This window comes from Salvelinus fontinalis, chromosome 4 (genome assembly GCF_029448725.1).
Source record: "Salvelinus fontinalis isolate EN_2023a chromosome 4, ASM2944872v1, whole genome shotgun sequence".
Taxonomy (NCBI): Eukaryota; Metazoa; Chordata; class Actinopteri; order Salmoniformes; family Salmonidae; genus Salvelinus; species Salvelinus fontinalis.
Window position 1 is genome coordinate 46,500,446 of NC_074668.1, and position 14,238 is coordinate 46,514,683.

Sequence of the window (14,238 nt, forward strand, 5' to 3'; positions counted from 1 at the left end):
CGTTTGGAAATTGCTCCCAAGGATGAACCAGACTTGTGGTCTACATTTTTTTTTCTGAGGTCTTGGCTGATTTCTTTTGATTTTCCCATGATGTCAAGCAACAAGGCACTGAGTTTGAAGGTAGGCCTTGAAATACATCCACAGGTACACCTCCAATTGACTCAAATGATGTCACTAAGCCTATCAGAAGCTTCTATGCCGTCCCTAGGAGGGGTGCGTCACTTGAGTGGGTTGAGTCACTGACGTGATCTTCCTGTCTGGGTTGGAGCCCCCCCTTGGTTTGTGCCGTGGCGGAGATATTTGTGGGCTATACTCTGCCTTGTCTCAGGATTGTAAGTTGGTGGTTGAAGATATCCCTCTAGTGGTGCGGGGGCTGTGCTTTGGCAAAGTGGGTGGGGTTATATCCTTCCTGTTTGGCCCTGTCCGGGGGTATCATCGGATGGGGCCACAGTGTCTCCTGACCCCTCCTGTCTCAGCCTCCAGTATTTATGCTGCAGGAGTTTGTGTCGGGGGGCTAGGGTCAGTTTGTTATATCTGGAGTACTTCTCCCGTCCTATCCGGTGTCCTGTGTGAATTTAAGTATGCTCTCTCTAATTCTCTCTTTCTCTCTCTCGGAGGACCTGAGCCCTAGGACCATGCGTCAGGACTACCGTGCATGATGACTCCTTGCTGTCCCCAGTCCACCTGGCCTTGCTGCTGTTCCAGTTTCAACTGTTCTGCCTGCGGCTATGGAACCCTGACCTGTCCACCGGACGTGCTACCTGTCCCAGACCTGCTGTTTTCAACTCTCTAGAGACCGCAGGAGCGGTAGAGATACTCTTAATGATCGGCTATGAAAAGCCAACTGACATTTACTCCTGAGGTGCTGACTTGCTACACCCTCGATAATTTCTGTGATTATTATTATTTGACCATGCTGGTCATTTATGAACATTTGAACATCTTGGCCATGTTCTGTTATAATCTCCACCCGGCACAGCCAGAAGAGGACTGGCCACCCCTCATAGCCTGGTTCCTCTCTAGGTTTCTTCCTAGGTTTTGGCCTTTCTAGGGAGTTTTTCCTAGCCGCCGTGCTTCTACACCTGCATTGCTTGCTGTTTGGGGTTTTAGGCTGGGTTTCTGTACAGGACTTCGAGATATTAGCTGATGTACGAAGGGCTATATAAAATAAATTTGATTTGATTTGATTTTAAAGCCATGACATCATTTTCTGGAATTTTCCAAGCTGTTTAAAAGCACAGTCAACTTAGTGCATGTAAACTTCTGACCCACTGGAATTGTGATACAGTGAATTATAAGTGAAATAATCCGTATGTAAACAATTGTTGGAAAAATTACTTGTTTCATGCACAAAGTAGATGTCCTAACCGACTTGCCAAAACTATAGTTTGTTAACAAGACATTTCTGCAGTGGTTGAAAAACGAGTTTTAATGACTCCAACCTGTAAACTTCCGACTTCAACTGTAGATGTTACCGTGACATACAAGCCTTTAACCAACTACTAATCACTACTGTATACAGCATAAACTTGTCCTGCTACTAACAACATGTATTTTATTTTATAAAATACTAATTTACTGTATAATATAAATATATTACCAAACTAGTTTTTTTTTATTCAGTCATTCCACTCCCCTCGGTTTTGGGTTATCTCGAAGTTCAGCCCCCTGCGCCAGAAAGGGGCGTGGCTTGTACAATGAGGTAATCGGAGTAAACAGTAAAGATGGCGACGTATGGAGCAGGAGGAGAGGGGTACTCCGGCCTGAACGGGATGGTTTCCGAGACAGAACACAAAATAATGACAGACCTACCGGCCGAGTTACTTGAGTACATCTTATGCTTCCCTGTCCTCAAGCATGTCGACATTTGCAACGTTTCCTGCAGCTGCAAGCGGTTACACGACGTTTGCCACGGCAGAGGGAAGGTCTGGGGACACCAGTACAAACTCAGGTGAACTGATATTAGCTTGCTTGCATAATCCCACTAGCTAGCTAGAGACGTAGCTATCTAATGCTAGATGGCATCTACATCGCAGTTGCCCCTCTAAAATACGAAATAATTTCCAGCAGTACAGTCAGCACATATCCGTCATAGCGAGATACTGTCGCAAGGGAGCTGTCAAACGGCCGTTGACATTCTGCTGATGCACCAAATTCGACATCACGCAAAGTAACGTTAATAGCTAGCTAGCTAACGTTATGTATCCAGCCTAGCTAGGTAGCTAACATGTCCAGGGCTTATATAAGAAGCTACTAAAATATCTAGGTCACAATTAACCATTTCACAATTTCACATAATCGTGCCTCTTAGGACAGACATTAAAGTTCTGTGACCTTGAATGCTTGGAAATTGTGATTGAGGTCTTGTGCAGTTCTTGCCAAAAATCAGTTGGCTTGCTGGTAGTTTTGTTTCTCTGACTGAGTCCCCTGTATGGTTAAAGTTATGGCAAACCACTGCTGATTTTGAATCTATTGGAATAATTATTGGTAAGCCAGCCACATGTTACTACATAGTAATTAGGCCTTACATAAATGTTTAATGTCATTCTGTACCATGCAAGTGATGGGCTAATAGTAAACTCATCAAAAAAAGAAATGTCCTCTCACTGTTAACTGCGTTTATTTTCAGCAAACTTAAGATGTGTAAATATTTGTATGAACATAACCAGATTCTACAAATGAGACAAACTGAAAGTTCCACAGACATGTGACTAACAGATAGAATAATGTGTCCTTGAACAAATGGGGGGACCAAAATCAAAAGTAACAGTCAGTATCTGGTGTGGCTGCACCAGATTTGCCAGTTCTTGCTGTGAGTGTTACCCCACTCTTCCACCAAGGCACCTGCAAGTTCCCGGACATTTCTGGAGGAAATGGCCCTAGGCCTTACCCTCCGATCCAACAGGTCCCAGACGTGCTCAATGGGATTGAGATCCGGGCTCTTTGCTGGCCATGGCAGAACACTGACATTCCTGTCTTGCAGGAAATCACGCACAGAACAAACAGTATGGCTGGTGGCATTGTCATGCTAGAGGGTCATGTCAGGATGAGCCTGCAGGAAGGGTACCACATAAGGGAGGAGGATGTCTTCCCAGTAACGCACAGCGTGGAGATTGCCTGCAATGACAACAAGCTCAGTCCGATGATGCTGTGACACACCGTCCCAGATTATGACGGGCCCTCCACCTCCAAATCGATCCCTCTCCAGAGTACAGGCCTCAGTGTAACGCTCATTCCTTTGACGATAAACGCGAATCCGACCATCACCCCTGGTGAGATAAAACCGTGACTCGTCAGTGAAGAGCACTTTTTGCCAGTCCTGTCTGGTCCAGCGACGGTGGGTTTGTGCCCATAGGTGACTTTGTTGCCAGTGATGTCTGGTGAGGACTTGCCTTACAACAGGCCTACAAGCCCTCAGTCCAGCCTCTCAGCCTATTGTGGACAGTCTGACCACTGATGGAGGGATTGTGCGTTCCTGGTGTAACTTGGGCAGTTGTTGTTGCCATTCTGTACCTGTCCCGAAGATGTGATGTTCAGATGTACCGATCCTGTGCAGGTGTTGTTACACATGGTCTGATACTGCGAGGACAATCCGCTGTCTGTCCTGTCTCCTTGTAGTACTGTCTTAGGGGTCTCACAGTACAGACATTGCAATTATTGCCCTGGCCACATCTGCAGTCCTCATGCCTCCCTGCAGCATGCCTAAGGCACGTTCACGCAGATGAGCAGGGACCCTGGGCATCTTTCTTTTGGTGTTTTTCAGAGTCAGTAGAAAGGCCTCTTTAGTGTCCTAAGTTTTCATAACTGTGACCTTAATTGCCTACCGTCTGTAAGCTGTTAGTGTCTTAACGACAGTTCCAAAGGTGCATGTTCATTAATTGTTTATGGTTCATTGAACAAGCATGGGAAACAGTGTATAAACCCTTTACAGTGAAGATCTGTGAAGTTGTTTGGATTTTTACGAATTATCTTTGAAAGACAGGGTCCTGAAAAAGGCACGTTTCTTTTTTTGCTGAGTTTATTTATGATTTTACACCCAACATACATTAGCCTACTACTTGTTCACTGAACTCAACTCCATACTAATCTGACACATACAATGAAATTCACTGTATCTGACTACAATCTCTTTTCCTACACTCCCCAGATGGCCAAGATTGCAGAAGCATTACCGCCAGAATGAGTGTTGCGATTGGCTGAAAGAATACAGAACGCGACACACTGTTGGTCTACAAATACGACGAACAGTTGTATCCATCTCAAAGAGATTCTTCACGGAAGTTGTAAGTAATGACATTCGCAGTAAGCTGTCATTATTATTGTCATTCGAACATAGCCAGGCTAGTTTGTGGAGACTGAAGTAGTGTTACTAACATTGTATGAACTTGTAAAGGAGTTGGTGACAGTTGTCTCTTGGCCATACTAATCCACCACATCATGGTGTCTGTGATTTAGCTGCTGTACGCAACTGCGCACGTGATCATGCGTTTTTGTGTGTGTGTGTGAGGTTGGCTGGCCTGGTTAGCACTAACCCAGAGATCTGTAACACAGCCTTGCGTTGGCCAGGTGCTGGGGGACAGCTTTGCTGAGATTGAGTCCCTCGGGGCCCCTGAGCACTTCTGTGAAGACGAGCTGCTCTCCATACTGAACTCAGATAGGAGGTAAGAGCCATGTCTACACTCCAGTCCAGCACAAAAATCTATCTATGGTCATTGGTTCTGTTTTATGTGTTAATGCTCCCTAGAGCTTTGTTTTATGTGCATTGTTACAATCTTTTTTTCTCCATCTCTTCTCTCCCTCTCTTGCCTTCTCCATAACTCTCTCTCCCTATTTATCTCTCTCTCATTTTCACCTTGCTTGCCCTCTCACCTTTTTCTTTCTCTCCTTCTCACTCTCTCCTTCTCTTTCTTGTGCCTTCTGTCTCTTTCTTTCTTGTGCCTTATCTCTTTCCATTCCTCTTCTCTCTCTCTCATCCCACCCCCATAGGAAAAGCCTGACACTGAAGTACTATGCAAAGAAAATCCTTTATTTCCTTCGCCAGCAGAACATTCTAAGGAGTTTAAAGATGTTTCTCGAGCAGCCTGCAGAGCAGCAGTCAGCACTAGAGGGTGAGTCATGGATATGGTGTACTTACTGTAGTACATGTGGAGTGGGCCTATTCATACACTGCATTTATATGTATCATGCTCTCATGACTTGTATTCAGTGTAGGCCTTAAGTAAGGCAGACAGCTGAACATGGGCCTAGCCATACATTTAATAAAAATAATGAGTGTTTGGAGAAAAAAAAAACAATGGCCGTTTTTCTCTCCATTGTGGTTTTTGAAGTCCTATGATTGCACCACTGTTTGCATTAAAATCCATAGAGAGAGAGTGTTAATAACAAAGCCATAAAGAAATGTAGTGTATAACCATGTGTTTTTACAGTCCTCTATTGTCTCCTCTCCTACTGTAGGAGCTGTGCTGGTGGACCAGTATTGTAACCCCCTGGCAGATGTGTCGTTGGACGGTATATCCTCCCAACTAGAGGAGATCACTGACAAGGTCAAGAAGATGCTGCGGATGAAGAATTCCTCTCATCCAAGCCTGAGGGTCACACAAGGTTGGTCTGAGCTGGAGAGAAACACATGTTGGAATGTTCTGTTTGTCTCTCAGGAATTAATACAAAGAGCTAATACAAAGTCAGGCATTGTCAGACCTCAAAAGTGGTCTAATGTCGATGTTTTAGTGCATTTTCACGTCGACAAATTTTGATTTTGGAGTTCACTTATCTAATTTAGGAGCTTGTGAGTGTATTACATTGTACCATTGGTTTTGACCTTAGTACATTCTCAGCACCGTTCTTTGCTAATACTTAACGATGTGATCCTTTGTGTTCTGTCTAGGTGACTGCTGTGCTGTGGAGGACTTTGAGCTCGAGAGACAGGTGGTGGTTGCCCTCAATGCTGTTTTGTACGAGCAGCTTCAGTACAAGGGCAACGAGTGTGATTACTACAATCCTCTCAACTCTTACATACACCAGGTAGGTGCTCTCATCGAGAGGCTATAGAGGTATTGGATGGTGATTTACATTCCAGAGCGACTTACAGTTAGTGCATTCATCTTAAGATAGCCAGGTGGGACAACCCCATATCACAGTTATAGCAAGTAAATTCTTCCTCGATGAAGTGTCTATCAGCAAAGCCAGAGCTAGTAAGGGGGGAAATAGTTAAGTACGAGTGTTAGTTTACTAAAGGCTTCTTTTTGGGGGGGTGCGAGGGAGGGTTCTGTGGGAGTATTGAAGATACTCTTTGAAGAGGTAGGGTTTCAGATGTTTTCAGTCCTAGCTTCAGGGGGATGTTGGTTCCACCATTATCGTGCCAGGACAGAGAAGAGTTTGGACTGGGCTGAGCGGGAGCTGCCCTCCCGTAGGGGTGGGAGGGCCAAGAGACCAGAGGTGGCAGAACAGAATACTTGGGTTGGGGTGTAGGGTTAGAGCCTAAAGGTAGGGAGGGGAAGTTCATTTTGCTGCTCCGTAGGCAAGCACTACGGTCTAGTAGTGGATGCGAGCTTCGGTTGGAAACCAGTGCAGTGTGCGCAGGAGTGGGGTGACATGGGAGAATTTAGGAAAGTTGACACCAGACGGTGCTGCAGCGTTCTAGATTAGTTGCAGGGGTTTGATGGCACAAGCGTGGAGCCCAACCAACAGCGAATTGCAGTAGTCCAGACGGGATGTGACAAGTGCCTGGATTAGGACCTGCGCCGCTTCCTGTGTGAAGTAGGGTTGTAGAATAGTGGTCACCAACGTTTTTTAAATTTGTTTACTTTTTACCCCTTTTTCTCCCCAATTTCGTGATATCCAATTGGTAGTTAGTCTTGTCCCATCTCTGCGACTTCCGTACGGACTCGGGAGAGGTGAGGGTCGAGAGCCATGCGACCCGGACAACACTGGGCCAATTCTACGTTGCCTCTTGGGTCTCCCAGTCGTGGCCGGCTGCGCCACAGCCCGGGATCGAACCCGGATCTGTAGTGACGCCCCAAGCACTGCAGTGCCTTAGACCGCTGCGCCACTCGGGAGTCCCCCGGTCATCAATCAGTCCCCCAGTCAAGATACTTTTGCAGTCAAAAAGCAAGCTGAGATCTCAGAATACGAAAAAACACGAAAAAAAGGGGCGCAAACCTTTAGGTCTTTATTCTTGGCTTTTCTACAGAAATGTTTGGTGATCGACTAGAAACTTGACACCCTGTCGTTCTCTACAAACATCAAAGCAGTGACTCACTCCTGCAGGTTCATGCTCCATAACAGTGGTCACCAACTGGGCGATCTTCAAGGCATTTTTATGGAGCTGTTATGTTATGGAGCATGAACCTGCAGGATTGAGTCACTGCTTTGATGTTTGTAGAGAACGACAGGGTGTTGTCCATGGTCACACCAAGGTTTTTTGCACTCTGGGAGGGGGACACCATGGAGTTGTCAACCATGATAGAGGTCTTGAAGCAGGCAGACCTTCCCCGTGAGGAAGAGTAGCTCTGTCTTGTTGAGTTTGAGGTGGTGGACTGACATCCAAGCTGAGATATCTGCCAGGCACACAGAGATGCATGTTGCCACCTGGGTGTCAGAAGGGGGAAAGGAGAAAAGTAATTGAGTGTCATCCGCATAGCAATGATGGGAGAGACCATGTGAGGATATGACGGAGCCGAGTAACTTGGTGTATAGGGAGAAGAGGATAGTGCCTAGAACCGAGACCAGTAGTGAGAGTACGTGGTGCAGACACAGATCCTCTCCATGTCACCTGGTAGAAGAGGCCTGCCAGGTAGGATTCATGAGTGTACAGAGCCTGAGAAGCCCGGCGCTGAGAAGGTGGAGAGGAGGATCTGATGGTTCAGTGTCAAAGGCAGCAGATAGATTTAGGAGGATGAGAACAGAGGAAAGAGTCAACTTTGGCAGTGCAGAGAGCCTCCGTAACACAGAGAAAAGCAGTCACGGTTGAGTGACCCATCTTAAAGCCTGACTGGTTAGGGTCAAGAACATGATTCTGAGAGAGATAGCGAGGGAGTTAGTCAGAGACAGAATGCTCAAATGTTTTGGAAAGAAAAGAGAAGGGATACCGGTCAGAGGGGTCAAATGTTGGTTTCTCGTGGAGGGGAGAGACTCAGGACATTTTGAAGTCAAAGGGTCGGGGACAGTGGTCGGGAATGGGAGAAGTTCTCCAGAGATGTTCTGGAGAAGGGGATGGGGTTGAGCGGGCAGGTTGTTGGGCGGCCAGACCTCACTGGAGAACTCGTTTCATCTGGAGAGAGAGGGGAAGTCAAGGCGTAGGGTAGTTCTTTGTGAGTGGGACCAGGGGACTCAATAGGCTGAGTGAATGAGGAGCGGATGTCATCACACTTCTTTTCAAAGTGGTTGACAAAGTAATCCGCATAGGAGGGAGAGGCTGGAGGATTAAGGAGGGAGGAGAAGGTGGAAAATAGTTTCTTAGGGTTAGAGGTAGAAACTTGACATTTAGAGTGATAGAAAGTGGCTTTTGCAATGGATACAGAGGAAGAGAAGGCAGAAAGGATGATAGGTCCTCCGGAACTTTAGTTTTCCTCCATTTTTGCACCGCTGCCCTGTTCTGTAAGCTCGGAATGAGTCACTCAGCCACGGAGTAGGAGGAGAGGGCTGAGCCAGCCAGAAGGAAATGGGATAGTGCGAGTCATAGGTTGCGGAAATTTTGGATAGTAGAATCGAAGAGGCTGAATCAGGAGACAGTAAGGAGAAGGATTTAGCAGACGGGAGTGATTATAGGATAGAAGAGGAGACAGAGAGCGAATATGGCTACGGCACATGTGGGTAGGGGCTGAGTGGCTAGGGTTGGAGGAGAATGAGACAGAAAAGGAAACAAAGTAGTAATCAGGGACCTGGAGTGGGGTTGCCGTGAGATTAGTAGGCAAACAGCCTTTAGTAAAGATTAGGTCAAGCGTATTGCCTGCCTTGTGAATGGGAGGAGATTGGGAGAGGGTGAGGGGAAAGAAAGGAGGGAGGTTGAAGTCACCCAGTACGAAGACCGGTGAGACATCATCAAGAAATTAGCTTATCAAGGTGTCAAGCTCATTGAGGAACTCTCTCTGTTAAGGGCACCTGGTGGGTGATAGATGACGACAATGTTAAGTTCGAGTGAACAAGTGACAGTGACAGCATGGAATTCAAATGAGGAGATGGACAGGGTAGTGAGGGAGAAAAGAGAATCTCCACTTAGGAGAAATGAGCAGCCCTGTGCCAACACCGCAACGACGAAATTCTCTCGGACTATGAGAGAAAACATAGTCAGATGAAGCGAGAGCAGCTGGAAAAGCAGTGTTCTCTGGGATGATCCATGTCCCCGTCAGGGCAAAAAAAGTCTAGGGACTGAAGGGCAGCATAGGCTGAGATGAACTCGGCGTTCTTGACCGAGATGAACTCGGCGTTCTTGACTGCAGATCGGCAGTTCCAAACGCTGCCGGAGTCCAGGAATTCCACTGGGTTGTGCATGCAGGGTACACTAAATTAGAAGGATTGCAGCCATGGGGCGGGGAGCGTCTGTAAAGCCTACACAGAGAGGAGTGAACTGGGATAGAAAAAAAGTGCATAGTTGCCAAAGCTACAAAAGAGCAAAATGAGATAATCTGAAAATAACTAGGTAAGATACTCCTGGTTGATGTGTCAACAATCATCTGCAAATTATGAGCAGTCAGCAGTGCTAAGTAGGCTACTGGGAAGACAGGCAGCACTTAAAGTAGATGGCCTTAGCTAGCAAGAAGACAGTACTAGACAACAACAGATTAAGACAAAAATTATACTTATCAGTCCTAGAGATACAAGGAGTCCTCCAGCTAGAGCTATAGATGTTATCCTCGGCCTGTAAGCGTCTCAGAGTAGGAGTGCTGAACTTCCTAGATCAGCACTCCTACTTTGAGTCTTTTTGAATATGGGCCCTTTATTATTTAAATATAGTGAAAGTCTATTGATACTGTTATCCTCACCTTTTTAATGGACAAAGTGGCTCTTTGAACTCTAAGTGGCTCTTCCTTACAGTCCCATGTCTTCTATTCCCTACCTAGGTGTTGCTCCGCCGGACAGGCATTCCCATCAGCCTGTCTGTCCTGTACATGACCCTGGCCAGGAAACTGGGGGTTCAGCTGGAGCCCGTAAACTTCCCCAATCACTTCCTGCTTCGCTGGTGCCAGCATCAAAGAGGGTAAGGGCCAGAGTGTGAGAGGAAGTGAACGTAAGGCATATACTTGAATGATCAGCCTTTAGTTCAGAACTAATTCATGATTGGGTGAAATGCAGCATTGCTCTCCCAAAACTCTCCCAAAATTTCAATATACCCAATGTAGCATCGTCTGCGTTGCATACTAAAAATTGCCTCAAAGTAACTTATTTTTTTACTTGTATTGATAAAGCTACACATCTCATTCCAGGAGTGGGGACATCTATGACTTTGTGTACATTGACGCTTTCGGTAAAGGCAAGCAGCTGACGGCTAAGGAGTGTGAGTACCTCATCGGTCACCAGGTGACTGCAGACTACTACAGTGCCATCAGTACCACAGAAGTGCTGCTAAGGATGGTGGGGAATCTGCTCAACATCGGCAAGCGAGGGTAAGAGTTGTGGACTTAGGGATGTGATTTTTCTTCAACTAATCAATAACTTTTCTGACATCTTCTATCTGTACATCCAAAATCTTATTTTTCCTTATTTTCTATGTTGTCCTCAGGATCTCATCCTTGAGGTAATGTTAGAGTTGGTCAAAAATAAATTCCTATACTCAACTGTCGCTGCTCTGGTATGAAATAACATTGTGTATCACTGTGCTGTGTCATGCAGGGAAGGCAATGAAAAATCCTACCAGCTGCTGAGAGACTCTCTGGATCTCTACCTCACCATCAACCCAGACAATGTTCAATACCTTCTACTACAGGCCAGACTCTACTTCCACCTGGGCATCTGGCCTGAGAAGGTTAGCATGATTTCTCAAGATGGCACATCATGAACCCAAGTACATGTAATTGGACCATATGACTTTACCCTGGCTTTGATCATGTTCAAAGAGGCAGCACATTTAGAGTTTATTTTATTTTATTGGGAAATCCATTTTTGTAAGAAACAATTTGTCTTCTGTCATTTGGCTATTGGTCTGCTTCTCTAACCTCCAGGACTAAGCTGCCTCTACTTTCTTACTACGGTACAGAGCAGAGGACGAGCTTTCCCCAACTGATAATGACTGGTGTCTGCTTGATGTCTCATCCCTCCCCCTTCCTCCTCCAGGTCCTAGACATCCTGCAGCACATCCAGGCGTTGGACCCGTCCCAGCATGGGGCGGTAGGCTACCTGGTGCAGCACACCCTGGAGCACATCCAGCACAAGAAGCACCCGGTGGAGCCAGAGGTGAAGAGACGCAGCGCCCCCGAGCACGTAGAAGTGCAGTACAGCGTAGGCCTGATCATGAAACACAAGAGGTGCGTCTGAGTTCTGACCAGGCAGTCAGTCACTCTATCCACTTCCTTTATTATTTTGGTCTTCTTTCCATCTGTCCATACTCCACTACCCCTTTTTGATAAATGCAGACACTCAAAAAAAATATATGTATTTACTACATTCCCATGAGTTTAAGTTTGTCTAGTATTGCCCTGTAGTGTGACTCGGATGTTTTGTATTGATAAACGCCCATGTGTTACACTGTACCCCATCTCTCTCTGACACTGAGTGGCTGCCCCCCCTCTCATTACCAGGTCTGGCTATAACTGTGTGATATACGGCTGGGACCCCAAGTGCACCATGAGCCAGGAGTGGATCACCACAATGAGGGTCCACCAGCTGTCCAGCGGGGCCAACCAGCCATTCTACAACGTCTTAGTGCAGGACGGTACCTGTCGATACGCTGCCCAGGGTACGTCTCCTCTAGACACACTAACATACATTCTCAATGTGTCAGGGCAATGGTAGTTAGTTAAGAAGGCGCTCTAAGATGTAAGAAACTTGACAAATGTAGTACTTGAAATGCGTATTGAGGAGTTATACATGCTGGATGAGTAGAATACCTATCTGCTAAGGTGTAAGCCTATATGTTTTTGCATTAACACACAGAATATGCAGCTGTCTTGTACAGCAGTGGTTCCCAAACTTTTTCGGTTACTGTTCCAACAACAACTCAATTTTGCTCTGCTCTGAGTACCCCTGAAGTACCTCCTCATGTACATTTAACAGTAGGCCTATGGTCTTATGAGACTTCTCAAGTACCCCCTGTGGATAGACCAAGTACCCCCGGGGTCCTAGTACCCCTGTTTGGGAACTACTGTTGGGAACTAAAGTAACTTGCCTCCACTCAGTTTAAGATTTGATGTCACATGATACGATACTTAGTTTTCTTTAAAGTATCTTTCTGCCTCTTTCTCCCATCTCCCAGAAAACCTGGAGCCTCATTCCGCTCCTCTGGAGATCGCCCATCCGGAGGTGGGCCGCTATTTCTCAGAGTTCCATGACAGCCACTACGTTGCCAACGAGGAGTTGCAGACACGCTACCCGGAGGACATGGCAGAGACCCTGGGCACCGTACGGGACCTCTACCACAGACTGACGCCCTCCTCAGGGCAGGCCTCAGGGCAACAGGAGAGCCCTAAAGGCCCCGGGGGCTCCTCCCAGGACCAGAAGAGCCAGGAGAACCAGGAAGCCATGCCCATGTAGCTTAGCGTCCACTACTTCTCGGCCCTTTCCAAAACAACCCCTAGCCCCTACCACCTAGGCACTTGTGTAGATCTGAAAGGATTGGATGGGTATAAACAATATGTCAGAATTACAACTAGCCTATCATAGGGCATAGTGGAGCTACTACTAGACCCTACAGCAGGGATAGATTCAGCCGCGAGCCGTTTTTTTCTTTTTTTTCTTCTAGAGTGGATGGTCGGGGAGCCGGAACATAATTACAAATAATTTGTAAACTGCAAATTGACCGCAAGAAGCCCAAACAGATATAATATTTGTCTAAAACATAATCATTTCAAACCCTTTCTTACATTTATATACAATCATATGTCTCTTTTATGTGTGGGAATACTTGTGAACTTATTTCCCAAATTAAAATCACTTGGAGCTGATTTCCTGGTGTTTTTACAGTTTTGTATGTCCAACAATGAAAATGCAAAAAAAGAGACATAAATATATATTTTGTTGCTCAGAAGGTTTTAATTGGGGGGCCAAATAAAACCACCTGCGGGCCAAATTTGGCCACCAGTTGGTGAACCCTGGGCTAGGGGTTGTTTCTAGATGGGAAGCCCCCTCTCTTCCCCATCCAATTCCTTTACTTGACAACGTCCTGTCCAGAACCATCAGGGCCCCTGTTCACAAACTATCTCAGAGTAGTGAGTGCTGATCTAGGATCAGCTCATACCTGCCAGTATAATTGTATTCACTATTATCTAAAATGCTAAACTGATCCTAGATCATCACTCCTAGTCTAAAGCGATTTATGAATGAGTGCCCTGGAATGCTTCAGTACCTGGATCATGTGCTGTACCACCGATTGCCAACCAACGCCAATAAAAGCCAAAACTCCTTTTCTCTCTCCACCTTCATCCACCTTCAAGAAGATATACCAAGCTTGTCTCCTTTACTCTCGCTCTCCATCTCAATCTACTGTCTTCACCTTCCGTCAAGTTCTTCCCAGAGCTGACCCCTAGGCCATCACCCGCTCTCTTTTACCTCCACATGAAACACTATCAAAATGAACGTTACAGTATGAAACCATGTGAAAATTAACATTACTGTTACAATATCTCTTTCCATCTTCACATTACATTATAATAATGATTCATGCACTTACGAAAGGACTTTCGAATTTCTAGAACATGTTATACATTTTTTTCTGTATATTTACAAGTAAAACATTGTAGGACTTTTAAGGGCTCACAGATGTGTTGAGCTGTGTAAAAAGAAAACCACTAGAACTACAATGACTTGAAACCGTAGTGGTGAGACTGGATGAAATGAAAGGAAAAAATAAAATGTTTCAAGGTTTATTTTGGTCTTCTACTATGTTATTTACAACAAACTTGTATTGTCTCTTCAAGAGCATGCTAAAGAATATACATTATAGTAGCCTGTGTATTTTTTTTTACAAAATAACGTTCTGATGAAATGCTAATTGTGCTGCAGTTGCTATTAATGACTGTTGGTTCATGTTCTAAATGTATGTATGTTCCAAATTTCTTTAAGGACAATTAATTGAATTCATTCTGCATT

At 45.6% G+C, this 14,238-nt stretch overlaps 1 protein-coding gene across 3 annotated transcripts; it reads left to right on the forward strand.

The window, feature by feature from the left end:
- Window positions 1-1,694: 1,694 nt before the first annotated feature.
- Window positions 1,695-14,013, forward strand: fbxo21 (F-box protein 21). Of its 3 annotated transcripts, none has more exons than XM_055920351.1 (13): window positions 1,695-1,951; window positions 4,148-4,283; window positions 4,552-4,661; window positions 4,987-5,108; window positions 5,455-5,601; window positions 5,885-6,021; window positions 10,059-10,195; window positions 10,422-10,601; window positions 10,718-10,732; window positions 10,828-10,960; window positions 11,269-11,459; window positions 11,733-11,890; window positions 12,407-14,013. In XM_055920351.1, exons 1-13 carry the CDS (start codon window positions 1,725-1,727, stop codon window positions 12,682-12,684), a joined length of 1,971 nt encoding a protein of 656 aa, XP_055776326.1. In that variant the 5' UTR covers window positions 1,695-1,724; the 3' UTR covers window positions 12,685-14,013. The 3 variants fall into 3 exon arrangements, with proteins under 3 accessions (XP_055776326.1, XP_055776329.1, XP_055776328.1); XM_055920354.1 differs by having other exon boundaries at window positions 4,567-4,661; XM_055920353.1 differs by lacking the exon at window positions 10,718-10,732.
- The last annotated feature ends 225 nt before the right edge of the window (window positions 14,014-14,238 follow it).